This window comes from Symphalangus syndactylus, chromosome 19 (assembly GCF_028878055.3).
Source record: "Symphalangus syndactylus isolate Jambi chromosome 19, NHGRI_mSymSyn1-v2.1_pri, whole genome shotgun sequence".
Lineage (NCBI taxonomy): Eukaryota > Metazoa > Chordata > Mammalia > Primates > Hylobatidae > Symphalangus > Symphalangus syndactylus.
The window spans coordinates 69,645,153-69,665,204 of NC_072434.2; the positions used below are offsets into that span (position 1 = coordinate 69,645,153).

The 20,052-nt window shown below is 46.8% G+C and overlaps 1 protein-coding gene and 1 long non-coding RNA gene across 6 annotated transcripts in view; one reads left to right on the top strand and one right to left on the bottom strand.

The window, feature by feature from the left end:
* Positions 1-20,052, top strand: part of CNIH3 (cornichon family AMPA receptor auxiliary protein 3) — a 323,021-nt gene that overhangs the window by 289,656 nt on the left and 13,313 nt on the right. For all 5 annotated transcript variants that reach the window (XM_055233820.2, XM_055233822.2, XM_055233825.2 and 2 more), the window contains one exon: positions 17,061-17,173. In XM_055233820.2, coding sequence (XP_055089795.2) covers positions 17,061-17,173 — 113 coding nt within the window. The remainder of the gene's footprint in view (positions 1-17,060; positions 17,174-20,052) is intronic.
* LOC134731900 (uncharacterized) lies at positions 3,631-17,191 on the bottom strand. Its single transcript, XR_010114611.1, has 3 exons — positions 16,899-17,191; positions 5,525-5,689; positions 3,631-4,391 (listed from the first exon to the last, which is right to left on the bottom strand). It is a non-coding gene; the product is annotated as an uncharacterized lncRNA (long non-coding RNA).

The window sequence follows — 20,052 nt, forward strand, 5'->3', positions numbered from 1 at the left end:
ATTCAGGGGTTTATTTCTATAAGTCCACATGTGCTGTTGGTACCAGAGGTCAGGGCTTCAGTCCTGTTTGAGTCACTAAAAGGCAATATGACTTCAGGAAAGTTACTCTGAGTTCTCTGAGCTTCACTTTCCTATCTGTAAAGTAGGGATTATAAAAGCACCTACTTCATAGGTTGTTACAAGGAATACATGTGATAATGTAATAAAACACCACAGTGGTTGGGGCTGAATAAACATTAGCCACTATTATTATCAAGCAGCTTATATATATATAACCCAGTTTATTGGAAGAAAAGAGAAAAGCATAAGCTCTTTTCTACCAAGATGAAATCTGTTTATTTTAGTATTAATACTTTAGCCTCACTGAGTTTTGCTCCTCTGGTTTCAATGCAACTTTTTTAAAATTTAAATTTAAATTTCTATTTTTTGAGACAAGGTCTCATTCTGCCACCTAGGCTGGAATGCAGTGGCATAATCACAGCTCACTGCAGCCTTAACCTTTTGGGCACAAGTGATCCTCCCACCTCAGCCTCTCGAGTAGCTGGGACTACAGGCATGCACTACCACACCCAGCTAATTTTTGTATTTTTTGTGGAGATGGGATTTCACCATGTTGTCCAGGCTGGTTTTGAACTCCTGGGCTCAAGTGATCCACCCCACTCAGCTTCCCAAAGTGCTGGGATTACACGTGTCAGCCACCGTGCCCGGCCTCAGTGCAACTTTTAATTGGTGTATAACATAGAGCATTAATGTTGGCTATCTTTTAAGCAGCCTCTACAAGGCCTGTGCTCCCTGAAATTAAAGCAGCCTTTAGTTGGAAGGTCCCAGACAAGATGACACGGTTACCTCCTATTTTTCCGAGTTTTGTATCACAACAATGTCACAAAAACATATGCCTATGTAAGACCCCACCCACACCATTCCTTAAACTCACTGAGAATCAGCTTGTTGGGATGAACTTCTCAGGTGCCGCCAAGGGAAAATGTGAAAGATAACAGGGAGTCGCCAGTGGTGGGAGCAGAGACGAAATGTGTGCTGGCTGCTTCCTTTGCTCTCTTCAAGGGAGCAAATATGCACATGGAGCCTCGCTTGTCATGGAGTGTGGGGAGCAGCTTCCTTTACACTTCCCACTGTGCACAGAGGACATGTCCCGGTGTGTGCCTTGCACACATTCCCTGTGCCATGGTTTGAGGTGATATAAATTCTGCCAGGCCCAGGGCTCTGGTACTGTTAGGCCCCGAATAATGTCGTCGAGTGTGGATGGGTGGAATGAGCTGCCCATGATTGAAATTCCAGGGAGAAGTGATTAATCAGACCTCAGAGTCACTCCATTCATCCACCAGTTGATTAAGTTATTATTGAACACCTACCCTAGGACTCATGACAGCCACATCCCAGAGAGCTGTTGGGGCTCCAGGAGAAGCACGGACTGTCCCCAGCTTATAAATGGTTGTTTGCATTCTAGAAATTTACCTGTAGGTTGATCATTTCAAATGAAAACCTAATGTTCAGTCTTCAGACTAATCCAGATTTCACCTTACGTAGTAAGGAACAGAATCAATATTTCTGCAGCTGTCCTCTCTCCACATAAAATTGTGCTCATCTAATATGCCTTACTGAAAACAACCAACCAACAAAAAACCCCTTGTTCACACGTGTCTCCCTAGTTCCTGCCCTCTTCCTGCCTGCTTTCCACAGCCACACTTTCCTAAATGGTGTGTGAAGTGGCAGTGACTCAGCGTCACCAAATCCAGGGGGCATTTTTCATTCTGCATGATAGTCATCTTCCTTAGCAGTGTCTGGCAGCTATGTCTCCATCTTTAAACGTTCAGTCCCCTGGCTTTCCTGACCCCACACCCTCTGGTTTTCCCCTGTCCTGTGTCTTTGCTGGTCTTCAGCCTCCTTTTTCTGTGCTGCTTTCGCTACTCATTCCTTGAAGGTTGGTGACCCCAAGGACTGTGTCCTCCATCTTGTCTCACTCTCCACTCTTCCACCAGCCCAGGGTTTCATTTACCATTGATGTTTCCAGAACCTTCAAATTCCTTTTCTGAGAACTAGTCCTCAACATCCAACTGCCTTGGATGTCCTGCAGGGACTTTGTCTTAGTCTGCTTTGTGTTACTATCAAGGAATACCTGAAGTTGGATAATTTATAAAGAAAAAAGGTTTATTTGGCTCATGGTTCATCTGGCCGAAAGGATGGGCACCTGGTGAAAGCCTCAGGCTGCTTCCATTTGTGGCAGAAGGCAAATGGAAGCAGGCGTGCACAGAGATCACACGGCAGGAGAGGAAGTGAGAGGGGTGGGGAGGTGCCACGCTTTTTATAATAACCAGCTCTCATGGGAACTAATAGAGTGGAGAATTCACTCATTACTGCAAGGAGAGCATCAAGCCATTCATAAGGGATCCACTCCCATGACCCAAACGCCTCCCATTAGGCCCCACTTCCCAGTACCACCACATTGAGGATCAAATTTCAACATGAGATTTGGAGAGGTCAAACCTAACTACAGCACACTTCACACAGTGGCCCATGCAGAGTTCTTTTCTTTCACCCCTAAAAATATTTCTCCTCCCAATGCTGCTGCTCATTCCAGTAAATCATTCACACTGATGTTCAAGATTTCTCAGAGTAATGCTCATACTCATCCTCTCATCCAATCAATTACTAAGTTCTGTAGATGGTACCTCCTAAGTATTTTTCAAATCCATCAATATGACTCCATCATATTCTGCCCCTAACTACCTGTCCTGACCCATCACCATCTCTTGCCTGGAACACTACAAAGAAAGGTAGGGCCAAAGGATTACTCTTCTACTTCAGCTTTGATTATTATTCTTCAGGGCAGTCTTCCTAGAATCCCAGACCCCAAACTCTGACCATATGTTTCTTCATGCATAATACCAACGTTCTCCTTCATAAAAACGTGTTTTCTACACTAGCCTATAAGCCTATAACTACACTGGCAAGGATGGTGTCTTACTTCTGTATACCCCACCACCACTACCACATAGGACCCAGCATATAATAAATGCTGAATGACTGAGTGAATAAACACATCTTACATTTTGCTTGGGAATCACAGAAATTATCTGTCACTTGCTATGTCACTTGCTCCAAGAATGGGGGTTTTGGGGGCGGGGGGAGATGCATAGAGGACAAGATTCTTGGGATTAGCAGCAGGAATGGAAATTTGGGGAAGGAATGAGGTACAGTTTGGGGACCCTGGGGGTTTGGAAAGCAGGCTGATAACTTAGGGAATTTTGAGGCACCCCGGAGGGAACTGGGAGGCACTGTGATGGAGAAGAGGGAACTGTGGGGTGAGGAGGAAAGTTCCCAAGTAGAGTCTGCCTTCCCCTCCTCTCTTGCCCTTCTCTGCTATTGCTCTGGTCACCTAGGGAGTGGGTGTAATGAGAAATGGAAATAATAAAGGACGGGAAGTGCTGTCTTCTGGCAGTGATGCCGTAAAGCTCCTCATCAGGCCCCTTCAGAGCACCCACTTCTGCCACTGGAGAGAGGGGAGCCCTGCTAGGGTTCTGGAGTGGGGACATCAGGAGCTACAGAGGGTTCTTTGCAATACCTGGGGACAGGTGACCTTTCCTTCCCTTCTCATAACACTGGCCAGCCTTTTCCTGCAGCTTTTCCTTCACCTCTTGCACCGCAACAGTGGCGAGCAGTAGGAGGAAGCTCCAGTGAGGCATTTGGTGTGTGTGTGTGTGCACACGCATGCTTGGGCTGCTGCAAGGAAAAGACCATAGATTGGTGGCTTAACAGAAATTTATTCTGACAGTTCTGGAGGTTAAAACCTCAAGATCACAGTGCCAGCATGACCGGGTTCTGGTGAGGGCCCTTTTCCTGATCTGCAGATGGCCACCTTCTCACTGTATCCTCACGTGGCAGAGAAGAGAAGCTTGCTCCTTAGTGTCTTTCCTTATGAGGGCACTAATCCCATTCATGAGGGCTCCACTCTGATGACCTAATTACCTCCCAAAGATGCCACCTCCTAATGCTATCACAATGGGGATAGGACTTCAATATATGAATTTAGGGGAGGGCACAAACATTCAGTCCATAGCAGCGTGTATCCCAGCAAGGGCCAGTGTTGGCCGATCTGTCTCCCTCCTCTTTTGACCCTACTATGCTTATCCTTCTATTTTGCTTCTCCCTATATTCAGCCTTGGATTATATAGTCACTTAGGTTTCCGGTTTATCTCTCCCGATCTATTGTAAGGTCGTTGCTGGGCCTCCTGCCATATTTAATCCCAGGCATTGGGTGCTCAAAGCTTGGAGAGTTGAGCTGAGTTTGAATTTGCGTGGATTCTTCTTTGTCCATACCCTTTGTGATCAACTGTACTCACCTGTAAGGGACCAGCCAGAGCTAGAGCTTCAGTCTGTGGAGGTACAACAGAGAGATACACTGGGGCCAGACCTACTGAACCTGGGGCCTGCTAAATTAGTGTCAAGTCAACACCATTTCTTAGTTACTGGGATGGCTGTTATGGCTTTTCATATTCAGAAATCAGCTCAATGATGGTGATAGCTATGCTTGTGTGGGGAATGACCAAAGGACCAGTTTGTTTCCTCACTCAACACAACAAAATTGCACCATGTGCTAGCCACTGTTCTAGGAATTGGGGGTAAAGTCATGAAAAAGACAAGCTGCCCTGTGGAACATTCAAGTGTGGGAAATAGACAATAAGCAAGTAAACAAATGCACAATGGGTACATTTTCAGATAATAATGCTAAGAGCCATGGAAAAGTTAAGGTAAATAAGGAGAGAGACGATACTGGATCGGCAGGGAGGGCTCATCTGAGGAGGTGACCTTGAGTAGATTCTTGAATGATGAAGGCACTGCCATGCGAATATCTAAGGAGGAGCTCCCCAGTCAGGGGCTACAGCACGTGCTAAGCCTCTGAGGTGGGAACAGACATGCTGGGTTTGAGTAACAACAAAGGGTCAAGTGTGGCTGGAGTGGAGTGAGCAGGGGAGCGAGTGACAGGTTGTAGGACCCAGGGGCACAGAGGCCAGATCATGTGGGGCCTTAGAGACCATGGTAAGGAGTTTGGGTTTCGTTCTAGGAGGAGTGGGAAGACATTGGAGGGTTAAGCCAAAAAGTGACATGATCTAATTTATGTTTCAAAAAGATCACTTTGCCTACTGGTGAAAAATAGCTTGGGGTGGAGTGAAAGTGAGGGGATCAGTTAGGAGGAGACGGGTGGCTCTGGTGGAAGGAGGCAGGGACAGGGGATGAGAGGAGGAGGAAGAGGTGACACTTCAGGAGAAAGGGGCAGTTCCTTCCTTCTATGTGAAGCCTGTTCTTTGATGTGGGAGCAGGGGGTTTTCCTGGGACTCGTGGCAGTTTGTCATAGTGATTCTCAGGACTCACAGATGGCCTCAGATGTTTCCACCGTTCTGCAGCGGGATCCCTCTCCATGTGTGCCTGCCAGGTGGCATGTCTGCCTCTGGTTTCCCCACTACCTGTAGCTTATAGGTTGTGGCTTTTGACCCCTTTGCCTACTCACCAGTGTGTGAGTGCTGGCTGCAGCATGGTCCAGTGTTCAGCTGTCAGTCTCTCCCATCAGCCTGGGGGTGCCTGGAACATTGTCACCAGGATTACTGAACTCATCCCAGCACCTCCAGTGCCCGCCACAGTGTTTGACACCTCATAGTAGGCTCTTGATGCGTATCTGTTAAGTGAATAAATGGGGAGTTTGCTGAGCACCCACTATGTGCCGGCCCCTGTGCTGATGGAACAATTTTATGGAGAGAGACCCACAAGGATACACACAGACAAACCAATGGCACAGATACCTACACCTGCACAGCACTGACTTGAGAAGTGAGAAAAATCCTTCTTCAAGAGCATGGGGAGCTTTTATTACTTAGGAGTGGTAATTGCTGACACACAAAATGGTCAGACTCCCCAGAACACATGGTGTTTCTGGGGATAAAAATTATTGGAGGAGGAGGATTTTTAAAATTTGCAAGCACTAGAGAGTGAAAAGGAAGATCTATTGGTTTAATTTTCAAGGGAGTTTAATTGCTGCTTTTTAAAACTATATGGAGTATTTGAACTGAGAAGGACTGTAGAGATTGTACAGGTCAAATGCCTCCTCTTACAGGTAATAGTTATTATTTATAAAGTGTTACTCTGTGCCAGAAACTATTTTAAGAGCTTCACAGGTATTTACTCATTTAATACTCATAACAGTCCTATGAATTAGATACTATTATCATTTTCATTTTGTAGATGAACAAACTGAGCCTATTGAGGTTAAATGGTTTACCGAAGTTTCTGTAGTTTCTTAATAGTCCAGGCTACAGCCCAAGTTTCTTGTTCCTTAATCTACTACTATTTTCACTAAGACACTGGCACTCAATCCCGTGCTGGAAGCAAGTTACAATATTATTTTGTCTTTTCTTCAAAATATTAATTTGCTAAATCAGACTTGTGGTAAAGCTTGGCACAGTCCAGCTAATAGGAATTGTTGCCAGACTTTGGACAAACACATATGCATGTGCTCGAATTCAGACAACCCCCTCTGCCTGGGCCACGGGGAGGGAGGGCTGTGTCCATTCATCTTGTTCTTGCAGTTAGGGCTCTGGGTCAGGACGTTCAGCAAATTGCCCATTCCCCTGTACGTGCACTCAATAAATATTAATTGATGATGATGACGATGACAGCTTGTGTTTCTTTTGCGAATGCCAGTACTTCCCATTCTCATTCAGTTCACCCTCTTTTGTTTGTTAGGGCAAAATTGTTCCAACCTGCTGAGTGTAACAGGTAATTAACACCACTTAATAAGTCTTAAGTAGGATAATCATCTTTTTTTTTTTTTTTTCCTGGAAAAGTTTCTTTAGAAGTTAATGGTGCTGCTGAAGACTCAGGCTTACACCAGGTTCACTCTGTTAAGGAGCACAGCGGTGCATGAGGTCAACTGCCTCCTCTGGAAACACCAGGTTCTTGTTACATAAGAGACCTGGCAGCAGAGCCTCTCACCTGGGAAGCGCGGCTGTAGCGGGCAGTGGAAGTGGGGAGGTGTGGCCCTGGGGACTTGGAACCCTCTTCTCTAAGCAGAGTTGGGCTTCCTTCCCTTCCCTCTAGGCTGGGTGGGCACCGTGGGTGGGACAGATTGGAGAGGAGGGCGGAGCTCTCAGCTGTGCTAAATTCCCAGCAAGCTCTAGGCAGGTGGGGCTGATGTCGAGGCTCATTATCATCTGCCCCGTGCGGAGTAACTAAAGGCAGAAGATGACCTGTTTCTGCCCTAGTTCCCCTTCCTGTCACCATGCTCTTCCTTGTCAGGTAAAATCACTGTGACTATTCCCTGGAAGTCTCCCAGGTTTAAAAAGAGACTGGCAGAAAGGATTTCCAGTCGCCTTGTCGTTTCCCTGGAAGATGTGTAAGGGATAGCCCACGTGATGGAATGGAGATTTTCTTCCCAAGACATAAAGGAAAAAGTGACTGTCTCAAGCCCCTGAATGAAAGGATGGCTCTGAGTGTTCCTTGGGGGCAACTTTGGCCACACATTCTGCTTTCCATAGTATAACTCATCCTTTAAATCTCCACTTGAGAGGCCGTCACCTCCAAGGGGCCCTCCTTCATTTCCTCACTCAGTACAACGGTTTCTTCTCTCCTTTCCTCCTGCATCGAGTGCTCCTGTGCTGCCTCGGTTTGTCCTCTGGCTTCCGTGTTTGTTGTTCATAGAGCCTGTGGTACACCTGGTCATTTACATTGAGTCTCCCCAGCTGGGTGGCTTTGCATTCACCACCTAGTAAGTGCTTCTATTAAATATTTGCTGAATGAGTGTGAAAATGGGGCTCTCCAGCACCGGAACAAGGCTCGTTGAACCCTTGACCCCACTGCCCTCCTCATTCTGAGAGGAGAGGTGAGTGCCTCTCCTCTCAAACCATCTGAGTCTTTGCCTGATCACTCCCTATAGTCTGGGCATGATTTCTTCTCCCTTCATCTCTGGCTCAAAGTAAAGAAGAAAAGGAGTGGGAAGCTACAAGTGTTAAGAAGCTCTGAATTGCCAGCAAGTTGTAGGAGAATTTTGTCCCTTAAAATATGTGGTATTATTTGAGAGAGCGCTTTTATTCTCATCTCCTCCCTGAGTGAAATCTTAGGTAGTTCAGTAATTTAACAAGTGTGTGAAGAAACTGGCAGAGGCTTTTGAAATTCAAGTGTGTCTTGATGCTGTATGAAAACAATTATAAAAGGAAGGCTGGGAGGAGTGGGCAGAGCAAGGCTGGAATCCAAAGGTTTGGTCCTAAAAGGAAGCTGTCCCCTTACAGATCTATAAAGTGTCCATTGAGACACCAGGAGGGCCAGAGACAGGTGGAAGGAGCTTGTGAGGCTGAATGAAGGGGTGGCCTGTGGAGGGTGGAAAGAATCTGGCCAGAACTGGAGGGGGGATTCTGTAGGTGGGAGGATGCTGGAGAGCTCACCTCCATCCCAGGAGTATGCCGAAGCCAACCCTCCAAGACTAGAGACCACCAGCTGCAGGGCTGCAGGACCCCGGGGAGCCTCAGGGGTGCTCTCCCACGGGGTGTTGTGTGGGAGAGCCAGGAGCCAGAGACAGCTGCTTTTGACTGCAAATGCCGGTTGCCCAGACTTGAGCCCCTGAAGCAGTAGTTAGCGAGCAGGGCTGTGTGTGCACAGGACCCTCATGATGTGGGAGAAGACCCACAGCCTCTGGGAGGGTTGGGTGGGAGGAGGCCTCACACCAGGGGTTTTAAAAAAGAAACATCTGTCTCGTGTGCTCTTCGGATGGGATTGGGCATATTCCAGGTGTTATGGCCCGGCGACCCTTGTACGCTCTTCATACCTTAGGTCTATGAATCTCAGCTCAAGTGTTTAACAAAATCACCTGGAATGCTCTGAAAAATGCAGATTCTTGACCCAGAGAATCTAAAGAGTCTAGAGTAGAACCTGGAAATCTGCATTTGTAACAAGTGCCCTAGGCAATTTGGATGCAGGTGGCTGGCGGACTCTATTTTGGGAATCAGTGCTGAGCAGCCACTTCTCAAACTTTAATGTGCATGTAAGTCACCGGGGATTTTGTTACACTGCAGGCTTTGATTCAGTAGGTCTGGGATGGGGCCAAAATTCTGCGTTTCTAATAAGCTCCCAGGAGAAACTGGATGCTGGCGCAGGGACCACACTTTGAGGAGCAGCTTACATGGGACCTTGTTAGAAAGGGGGACTCTTAGGCCCCACTCAGACCTACTGCATCTGAAACTTGGGGGGAGTGGGGTCAGCAATCTGGGTTTTAGCAAAAGCTCCAGGGGATTCTAAAGTTTGAGAACCACTGCTAAAAGATGGGGAAGCTTAAAGAAATGGGTGGGAGGCAGGGTGGGAGCGGCCAGGCTGTAGAGCAGGGCACTAGGCCCAGTCAGTCACCTCCTGCCATAGTTTCCTTCTCCTCCAGAAACACAGCTGAGACCCGTGAATTCCGATGGAAGAAGCCTTCTCCTTCGTGGTGGTGTGCATACATGCTTTTCCTCTTGGATCAAAGCAGGAGAATTTCCCCAGTCGACTGGCTGGGATCTGTAATGTATGCAGGATGGTTGGCCTGTATCCCCTGCACAAGGTACAGCTGGTGGTGAGGGCCCCAAGGGAAATGACAGTGGGGCTAGAGGTGCCTGAGCTGGTCAGTGTCAGTCAGGCTGGAAGCTGGTCCCCAACGAGCAGTGAGGACAGGACGGGTCAGGCAGCTCCCAGGGTGCTGGGCAGGGCAAGAGCGGAGCCCGGAGCAGTCCACGAAGGCAGTGTCTGGAGCATGTGCGGCCGGCTGCAGATGTGTCAGGCACAGCTAAGTCCCAACAGGGGCCTCTGGGCCATCACACCCTGGGTGGTCAGGAGCAGTGGGCAGCAGGGGTGCTGGTTTTGACCCCCCTTCTCTCTCTGTGCCTTTTCCTCTCTCTGCCTTTCCTCTCCGTGCCCCCCTTCTCTCTCTGTGCCCTCTCTCTCTGTGCCTTTTCCTGTGCTGCCTTCTCTCAGTGCAGAGGTGGAAATGAGTCCAAGTGGGTGCCAAGAAGCAACAAGAACATCCACAGTGTGGATTAAATGTGCTCAGGGAGGGTAAGCGAAGAAAACATAGGGAGAAACCAGAGGCGCCATTGGATGGAAAAGTGGGGGGCCTGGAGAGAAAGCCTCTCTGGGGCTGGAAGCAGCCCGTCACTCCTCTGCCCTTCATGCCGTCACTGACCACTGGGCCTCCCCAGACCAGGAGGAAAATTCTTCTGTCTTCAGGTCCTGGGTCACTCAGGCAGGCAACCATCTCTTGCTTTCTCTAACTTATTTTCCTTCATGTTCCTGGTGCAGGCCCATGAGGAAAACAATCTGCTACTGGTTTCCCTTGAATAGCGGCCCAGGCCCCAGTGGTCAGCCATGAGGGTCCAATTCTGGCCATGGAAGGCCAAGATCAAAGCAATACTTGGTCCAGGCATTTAGGAGAGCTGCTAACAGCAAAGGGTTCTGAGTCACATCCACAGTTCCTGGTGTACATAAAATCAGTAGGTGTCATATTAACTTTATGGTGACTTTTTAAATTATTCTAGGACCAGACATGGTGGTTCACGTCTATAATCCCCACAATTTGGAAGGCTGAGATAGGAGGATCACTTGAGCCCAGGAGTTGAAGACTAGCCTGTGAAACATAGACCCCATCTCTTAACAAAAAAATTAAAAAAAATTTTAAATAAGATTATAATTCTAGACTAGGTGATTCTGTGTTAAGTTGCTTATGTAGCAGAGCCTTTGTCTTATGGCTTAAAACTATTTAATAAACTTTGCTGCAAATTCCAGGAGGTCAAAACATTTAAAATGCCAGCACCAACAAATAGGGAACACTCAAGTCGACCCAACCCAAGTCCCAGCTGGCGGAGTGTTTCTACTGTATTGTGCCATTTGAGGTTGGGTGCTAGTCCCTGACACAGCAGGGCCTATGGGGCTGGGCAGCCCTCCTGGATGCCCAGGCTGGTGCAGGCTCTCCAAAGACGACCGTCGTCCAGAGTGATTAAAGAGCATGTGGCCTCCTGAGAGCAAAGGGGCCCAGAATGTGGTTTCGTGACAGTGCTTGGAGATACTCGTGTGCATGAATATTCATCTGGGAACAAATGGAGAATGATCTCCATGCTGGGAATATTGACTTCGTCCTGGGCATCCCAGAGGGATCCTCTATTTTAGGGCCAGTTTAGTATGGGCTGAGGAATCAAATAGAAGATATATTATCTTCTTCTCCACACTCATTGGCTCCTGGGGCAAACAAACCTTAGGGCAGACACGTAGAACTGGATTATTGCTGTTGAAAACAGGCAAAGACTGAGGTTTTTTATGATTTGAGAGGCAAGCTGTTGAAACAGCCCTTGGTTTCTCTTCCCACTTGAGGAAGCTGGAGCTTGGTTCAATCAGAGGGAGTCAGGAGACTGAATCGAAAAATCAGGAAACCAACTTTGGTTCTGGGTCATTTCATTGCCTTTCACGGTAAGAGCAACAAGTTATCCACCTGAGAATGGTCATCATCTAGTGTATGATTATTAAAAATAATAATGACCGGCCAGGCATGGTGGCTTATGCCTGTAATCCCAGCACTTTGGGAGGCCGAAGCGGGTGGATCACAAGGTCAGGAGTTGAAGACCAGCCTGGTCAACATAGTGAACCCCCCACCTCTACTAAAAATACAAAAATTAGCCGGGCATGGTGGCACATGCCTGCAGTACCAGCTACTCAGGAGGCTGAGGCAGGAGAATCACTTGAACCTGGGAGGTGGAGGTTGCAGTGAGCCGATATTGTGCTACTACACTCCAGCTTGGGAGCAAGACTGTATCTCAGAAAAAATAATAATGATAATAATGATTACGACACAATAGTGGTGTCTTCTTTTGCTGGAGGCTTCTTCGCTTTTGAGAGCACTGTCATTCATAGTATATCCTGTGTCCCTGGCTGGTAGGTATGGCACTTTACAGATGGGGAAAATAAGACTCAGCATGGGTAGCTGCTTTTCTAAATAGCACACAGTTGAGTATTATGTAACTGTAGGAATTTATATAATGCTTTGAGACACTGGGCTAATATATTGAGACTTATGGGATTACAGCTGTAAAGCTTGTTGTCTGAGTCGACAGGGGCATTCAGAGATGGGTGGAGACTCAGAGTCTCACAGCTTCCACTCTCTTCAAGATAAACTCAGCGCCAGGAGCTTCCCTGTGGCTTCCATAGCTGTGACTTTTAATGTGTTTGGTCCTAGGCATGCTGACACCAGCCCCTCAGAAATCCTGTGCCCTTGGAATGCATGATGAGAGCCAGGAGCAGACAGATCTCCAACAACAGGGGTGCTTGCTGCGTCTCCATCTCCCTCATCTTCTCCCTTCCCCTGGTCTTAGGGAATCCCTTTTCTCCACCAGGAGCATTATTCCCTTGCTTCAACTCCAAGCATCCCCTTTCTACTTCTTTTCCTTTGGGGGTAAGAAGAATCTCTCCCACAACCCCTGATGCCCCTCTCCACCACGGTAGTGAAAATAGGACAGGACTTGGCACATGATTCCATTGTTTTCATAATCTATGGGGTACCAATCAGCTGCAGGTCATTGATGGGATAAAACAGCCAACGAATGGATACATGAATGAATGAGAGGATGCATAACTAGAAATCAAATATTTAGAATGCAGACAAGTACAATTCCTGGAAAAACAAGATTGTGGACGATGGCTTAGAGCCGAGCTGAGCATGGCATGTACTACTCTGTTGCATGGAGGGCACATGTGTATAGGGATGGAAACCTGCTAGAAGGTTCCTGCACCAGCAGGGGCAGGATAAATAAAAAGGAAGGAACAAATGCAAGTGGCTGTGAAGGAGCAAGATTTGGAAACAGACTCATATGGAGACTGATGAGAAGAAGGAGTCAGAGATGGTATGGTTAGTAGAAGTTGGAAATTTAGGAGATAAAGTTTGCAGATACTGGCAGGAATGTGAATTTCAGCACAAAGTGGTTGTGGGATATCCAGGTGGAAATGTTTGCCAGCAAATGAAAATTGACTATTAGCATCTGGGCAGGAAGTCAGGACAGGTAGAATAAAGTTAGCATTTACACAGTCCTTACGTGATATCATTAATGTCCTTTAATAGGGGCCCTTTGAGGTGGCCTTGTTAAGGAGCCACCCCAGACCAGTGACTTCCATCTCTCTATGCTTTTGCTTTCACTGTTCCACTTCTAGGATGCTGACCTCCAGTTCCCATACGTGATTAGGTTTTACTTGCCCTTTCCAACTTCCCTTTGATCACAAACCTTCCATGATCCCCCCCGGTTGGAATGAATTGCAGCCTTTCAGTAATCCCACAATACTTATATTGAGATTTAGTATTTATGACTCTAGAAAGCAGGGTAATAATACATGGCAATTCAATAGGCTGTGGCTTGCATAAAACAGTTTCTCCATTTGTTGAGTGAAAGAATGAGATTGGCACCATTCAACGTCTTCTCTTATTAAAAAAAAAAAGTGTTTTCCAAAGCTAAGGGATGACTCAGGGTCATGGGGCTGTGGTGAGTGCTTGCATCAGCATCTCTGTATTTTGCTTGGAAGCTTTAGGGGTGGTCTTTATATAACAGACACTCTCAGAGTTGGGAGGGAACGCCTGGTCTGACTGCCCACACAAATGAATGAGCATTATGCCTGCCTGGTGGTTATTCAGCCCCTGCCTGAGCATGTCCAGTGACAGGGAGCTGTGTCCTGCCAGCCTCGATGGCTTGTTAAGGAAGGGCTGAGTGGACGGTTGGTGGAGGATAAAGAGTGAAGAACACAACTTTGCTTTCCCCATTGATTACTCAGTCTGGGGCTTGCTGACGGTATCATATGAGATAGGTTAAATCATGCTATGGCAAAAAAACAGCAACAACACTCAACTCTTGGCAGCTTAAAACAACACAGGTTTCTTTATTGCTCACACTCTAGTCCATCATGAGTTGCCTGGGGGCCTCTTTCCTTACTTGTGGCTTCAGGATGATGGAGTATCCACCATCCTAAATGCTTTTTGCTTTGTCAGAGGAAAAGGAAAAGAAACTCTGGAGAATTTTGTATCAGTCGTTAAGTGGTCTGGCCTCTCCACATCACTTCTGCCCACAGCGCATCGGCAACCCCAACCCCTGAGAGCTGGAAAATCAGACCTTACCACCTTCCAGAAGGCTGAGTGCTGGGTGTGAGTGGAGGCAGCCGTAATGGCTATGGTGCAGGCCTCATGCAAATGGCCTGGCTGATTTCCATTTGGTCTAGAAGGAAGAGGTTCCCCACCTCTTCCACGTCACTGTGACGAGAAGCAGCTGGGGGAGTAGGCAAGGATCAGTATGTGTATCAAAAGGTCACTGTCACTCCTAAAAGTCTCTGGATTAATTGGAGGAGCCTCTTCTACTTGTAAGGATCCTGTTCAGTGTTCTAGGCAGTAAGAGGTCATCTAGAGAAGCTACCTGAAATGGCAGAATAAATTCTTCAGCTTTTTTCCCAACCTCGAAAAGGCTGGAGACCTCCACGACTAGCTGGCCTGCATTAAGCAGTTTTCCTCTACATGGAGACAGTGATAAATCCTCCCGGCTTGGAAGGTTGCAGCTTCCACAATAAATCAAGCCCCAAAGAGAGAAGAAGCAGTGGTGATTAAGAGTGGGACCTGAAATCCAAAGTGTAATCAGTCAGAGATTTGTCATTGGAATTGGAGATGGAGATGGAGAAATAATGGATGATTCAGGCCCACAGTGGCTGTCTCTAAACATGTTAATTGCCTCAGCTTAAGTGGCTGAAACTGATGATTAGAAAATGTAGAGATGTGCACAGCAGAATTCACAGCCACTGCCTCCCGGGGCTGGCGCACCCAGCTCTGAGAAAGAGGGCTTTCTCTTTGAATGGGAGGGGATAGGGTGATGCCTTGGCTGGGGGTAGATAGGGTTGGTTAGCACAGCTCTGAGGTCCTATAAGGAGATACAATAGGGACATGGCATGCCCCCTCCTGCCAGGTGGCTGAGATTCACAGGGGCTGGTGATACCTGCTTCACCCACCAAGGGTCACCACCTCTGGAATGATGGCTCCTTTGCCCTGATCCCTCAGGTGACTGCCTGAGAAGTCTAAGGTGAGTGTTAATGCAATTCATCTACACTGGACTTAGAGAGTAAAGAAGGTGCCCCATAGTTACAAAATGTCTTACACGTGTGCTGTGCATGTCTTTATTTTTAATGTGTGAGTATGTGTTTCTCCCTCTGTGTCTGCCATCTGGGGTAGTTAGCTCATCTAACTAAATTGAGAGACCAAAGTCATGGTCCATACCCAAATGGGATAGTTTGAGGGAGTTTGTTCTCTACCCAAAGAAATCTTAGTTTGTAACCACAGGCTGCATATCTAATGCCAGCCAGCCATGCTGTAAACATATGCACTTGGCCAGTTCAATGCACTTTACGATGTATTTGTTAAATCTCTCCTAACTGCCATGCATTGTACAAAGGCGCTTTGCAAATGGAAATGAGAAAAGAATAGACGTTGGCTAAGATGGCCTGCAGAATGCTGGACAGAGGAGTCTATCTGTATCGGAAGGTGAGAAGAAGATGATGACTTCACAATGGATAGATTATGGAAAGTACCCCTGGGAGGGGGTCAGAAAACATGCTGTGGGGCCCAGAGGTAGAGGGGAGGGTGGAGGAACAAGGGAGGGTGGGCAGAGCTCCTGATAGAAAGTGTCATTTGAGGCTGGGGATGGTGGCTTACACCTGTAATCCCAGCACTTTGGGAGGTTGAGGTGGGCAGATCACCTCAGATCAGTTCAAGACCAATCAAACCAACATGGTGAAATCCCCTTTCTACTGAAAAATATGAAAATTAGCTGGGTGTGGTAGCAGGCGCCTATAATCCCAGCTACTTGGGAGGCTGAGGCAGGAGAATTGCTTGAACCCAGGAGGCAGAGGTTAGAGTGAGCCGAGATCGTGCCACTGCACTCCAGCCTGGGCGACAGAGTAAGACTATGTCTCAAAAAAAAAAAAAAAAAAAAAAGAAAGTAAGTGGCATTTGAGATTTTGAGATGGGCCTTGAAGGATATTTCAAAAGATTTTGATGGGAAGACCAAAGCATTCATGATAGCCTAAACAATACAAAGTATATTTGTATATTATATAAATAAATATATTTAGTAATATATATCTATATCTCCCCATATAACTGGGTAAAATGGTACATTTATATCCGTAGCCTTCCCTACTGCTGGTTTAGGTGCCAAATTTCTTCCTTACAGTTACCCTTTAGCTTACAACTTTATTTCTGGTAAAATGTAAGTACCCTTGGGAGCAGCTTTTCAATGATTTTAAGCTCCTTTTACCCATTTATACCTGTGTGGCTGGATTGGAGGTGGGAGAGCTTAGTCTTCCTGCTGGTCACACTTGCCACCATCAGGCCTTTCTTGGTCAGGATCAGTTTCTTCCCTCTTCCCCCAGAGGCTACACTGTCCCTCTTCATCATTGCTAATTGTTGTTTTTCTTGTGTTCCTCTTGCTCCATCCACCATCAGGCAAAATGCCACTGCCTTCTGAGGCTGGCCATTTTTTCCTGACCCTCCTATATTTGTGATAAATGTACATATTCACTTTAGGTTGTGAGTTACTATAGGAGGATACACAGGGGCCAGAAAAACAAGAGCAGGGCAGTTATGGATTCATTAGAAACCCTTGCAGTATTTCTCCTAGTGATCCTGCCTTGCGTCAGATGACACATGGGCTGGACCAGCTCTTCCAGTCTTCTCAGTGGCCATCCATGGGTGACCCCTAGGGGCAAGCGTGGTATCCTGTTAATAGTAAGTAGTGCACTGAGGGCTTGTGTCATTTGGGTTTGGGTATGATAAAAAGAGGAGTGCCATAAAAAGAAGAACTTACCAGAAATGGATCTGTGTTGGGGCAGTGGCTCTGTGTTGCTGCAGGGAGGGCCTTTGTGTCAACCGCCTGTGAGAGGTAGTGTCCAGGCAGAAGTCAGCTGCCATAGAAGCAGGAGTGGCGTTTTCCTCCTCTAACTTAGGGCTGTGTCTGCTCCCTCTTCAGCTGGTGCTGCCAGAATACTCCATCCATAGCCTCTTCTGCATCATGTTCCTGTGTGCGCAAGAGTGGCTCACGCTGGGGCTGAATGTCCCCCTACTTTTCTATCACTTCTGGAGGTAAGTCAGACTGGGGCTGGTCTATCCTCTGTCTTTTCTGCCAGGGCAGCCTGCTCTCCAGTGATGATATCACCCAAATAGGCAGCTTCTAGTGCCTTCCAATCATCCCTTCCTTTCTGGGTCTCTCTCTTTAAAGCCCATTCCCAAACTGCTCTTAGGCAACAGGTCCAATAAGGGAAGGCTCTTTTTGTTGGTTTCATTAACCACAACCCCATCCCTTGTAGGTCAGTGTTAAAAGCATCTATAGTAGCATTCACAACAGCTAAAGAGTGGAACCAACCCAAATGCCCATCAACTGACAAATGGAGAAACAAAATATGGTCTATCCGTACAATGGAATATTATTTGTCAATAAAAAGAAATGAAGTACTGATACATGCTACAACATGGAGCCCTAAAGAAAGTATCAGTGAAAAAAGCCAGACACAAAAGGTCACATATTTCATGATTCTATTTATGTGAAATGTCCAGGATAGGCAAATCTATAGAGACAGAAAGTAAATTCATAGCTGCCAGGGGCTGGGAGGGAATGAGAATAGGGAATGACTGCTAATGGGTCAAAGGTTTTCTTTTTAGGGTGATTAAAATGTTCTGAAATTAGATAGTCATGATGGTTGCACAACTCTATGAATATACTAAAAACCACTGAATTGTACACTTGTACACTTTAAAAGGGTGACTTTTATGGTATGTAAATTATATCTTAATAAAAAAAAAAAGCACCTACCAGATGGGCTGGATTTTCTGGGACAGTTATAATTTCATACATTCTATTCCCTGCTAAGACCATGCGTCAGATCATGTGATTTTTGGCTTTTTGTGAAATAGAGTCACCATATGGACACAGGAGGCAGAGGTGGAGGAATATCAAAATAGTAGAGAAGGTATTTGTGCAGATAAGTTGCCTGCCCTTGACCCTTTCCTGCCAGAGCATTGGACCCCAAAGTGTTTTATCATTGTTATTGTACCATAAAATCTGGCTTGAATTTAGCCACACCTAAGACATGCACTCATTCATTTAGAAAACATATGGAATACATACTACATGTTAGGCATTGTGAGAGATTTCACGTTAAGTGTAAAGCAAAACCTTTACCCTTACGGAACGTACATCCTAGTGGTGGAGGGAAATATATTCTTAACAGACACATGAGGAATACTAATAGGAGCATAGAGAAAGAAGCACTTAAATTAGCTCAAGAGTGACATTGGAAAAGCACATTCCAGGGCGAAGGACCAGCATGTGCAAAGGCCCAGAGTTAAGAGAGCACTTGGTGTGTTTGGGAAACAGTAGTTGTTCAGTGAGGTTGGATGTAGGGTTCTTGGAGGGAAATAAGAAGAGATAGGGTTGGCAGGCAGCTGAGAGTATGGTATGGAGGGCCTGAAATAATTTGATGGGGAAGGTGGAATTAATTTATTCTCTAGGTAATGGAAAATGATCAGAAGCTTTAGAAGAAGACAGTGGCATTACCTATCTGAGTTTTAGGAAGGTGGCCTGGGAAGCAGTGTAAAGGACGGGTTAGAGGGTGAAATACTGAGGATGAAATCCAATGAGGGTGTTATGGTGGAACTCCAGGTGGAGAGGTGAGAGAGCCTTGACCCAGGTAGTGGGAGTCAGAATGTGAGAGAACAAGAGAACCCATGGAGGTGAACTAGATAGGCCTTGGCCCATAATTGGATGCAGGTGAGGGAGAGGAAGCCTCTAGGCTGGGTGGCCGGGAGGTCGATGGTGCCATTGACCAGGGCCAGCAGGGTAGAAGAAATCTCAGGTTTAGGGAGGAAGGAAAAAGATTCAGTTACATCGAGAAGCCTCACTTTAAGTAAAGGCAATCTGCTCTCATCTGAATTAGAAGTCAAATAGAAGATCCAGGATTCACAACAACCAAGTGAGCTGGGTTTCATTTTCTGTGTTTGACACATGGGGACACAGAGACTCACAAAGGTTAAGTCAAATTAACCTGTGTTGCTCAGCTCGGACATGGCAGGGCTGAGGTTACACTCCACCTCTGTACGAATTCCAGTCCAAGTCCCTGCCGCCGGACACACTGCCCCAGGGGCTGGCTCTTCTCCCCAGGAAAGGAGTTCGTCCCAAGGTCCTTCAAGTAGGGGGCTGTCAAGGCAGGGTATCAGAAATGTGATTAATGGACAAAACATCGATCAGGGCACTGCTTCGTGGGGCTAGCACTTGTCCAAAAGGGAGGAAAAGGAGAGGCAGCCAATGTCCGTAGACTTGGAAAGTTGATCTCTTTGGAAGAAAGGAGGGGCTGTAATCTTGCCAATGGAGATTTTGTCTTGCCTTTTTTTTGAGTCCCTGACAGGATCTAGTCTAGTTCCTGGCAATTAGTAAGTTCTCAGATCATGAAAGAAAAAAAAGAATGAGGAGGGGAGGAGTCCTTTAAAAATCAGAGCCCTTGTACACCCTTTATCCCCCCTTTCACTCCCCCTCCTTCCCAACAGGTCCAGACCAGTGACGTTTCACATACACAGAAATTCCCCTCCTGCTCTGGCTCTTAGTTTGCTTAAAGGAAATAGAACTGTCTGCTGTTGACTCAGTACCTGTTCTTCCCAGGTTATTTGCATACGTCGCCTCATGTAATGGTCACAACAGCCCCTTGCAGTGGGCAATTCCATCCCCATTTCACAGATGAGAAAGTTGAGGCTCAGATGGGTTAATGACTGACCCAAGGAAAGTCAGTGTGGTGACCGGTGACTGGCAGGGCCTTTGCTCTTTCCACGGAGCCACATGGCCACCCTGCCCTTCTGCCTCCACTTAATGAGGTCACCTGGGAATAAAACCACAGTGACAGCAAATAGCTTGTGAGATCGGCTCCCGGGAAGAGGAGAGGTGAGTGGCCTGGAGGGCTATGAGCTGGCAGTTG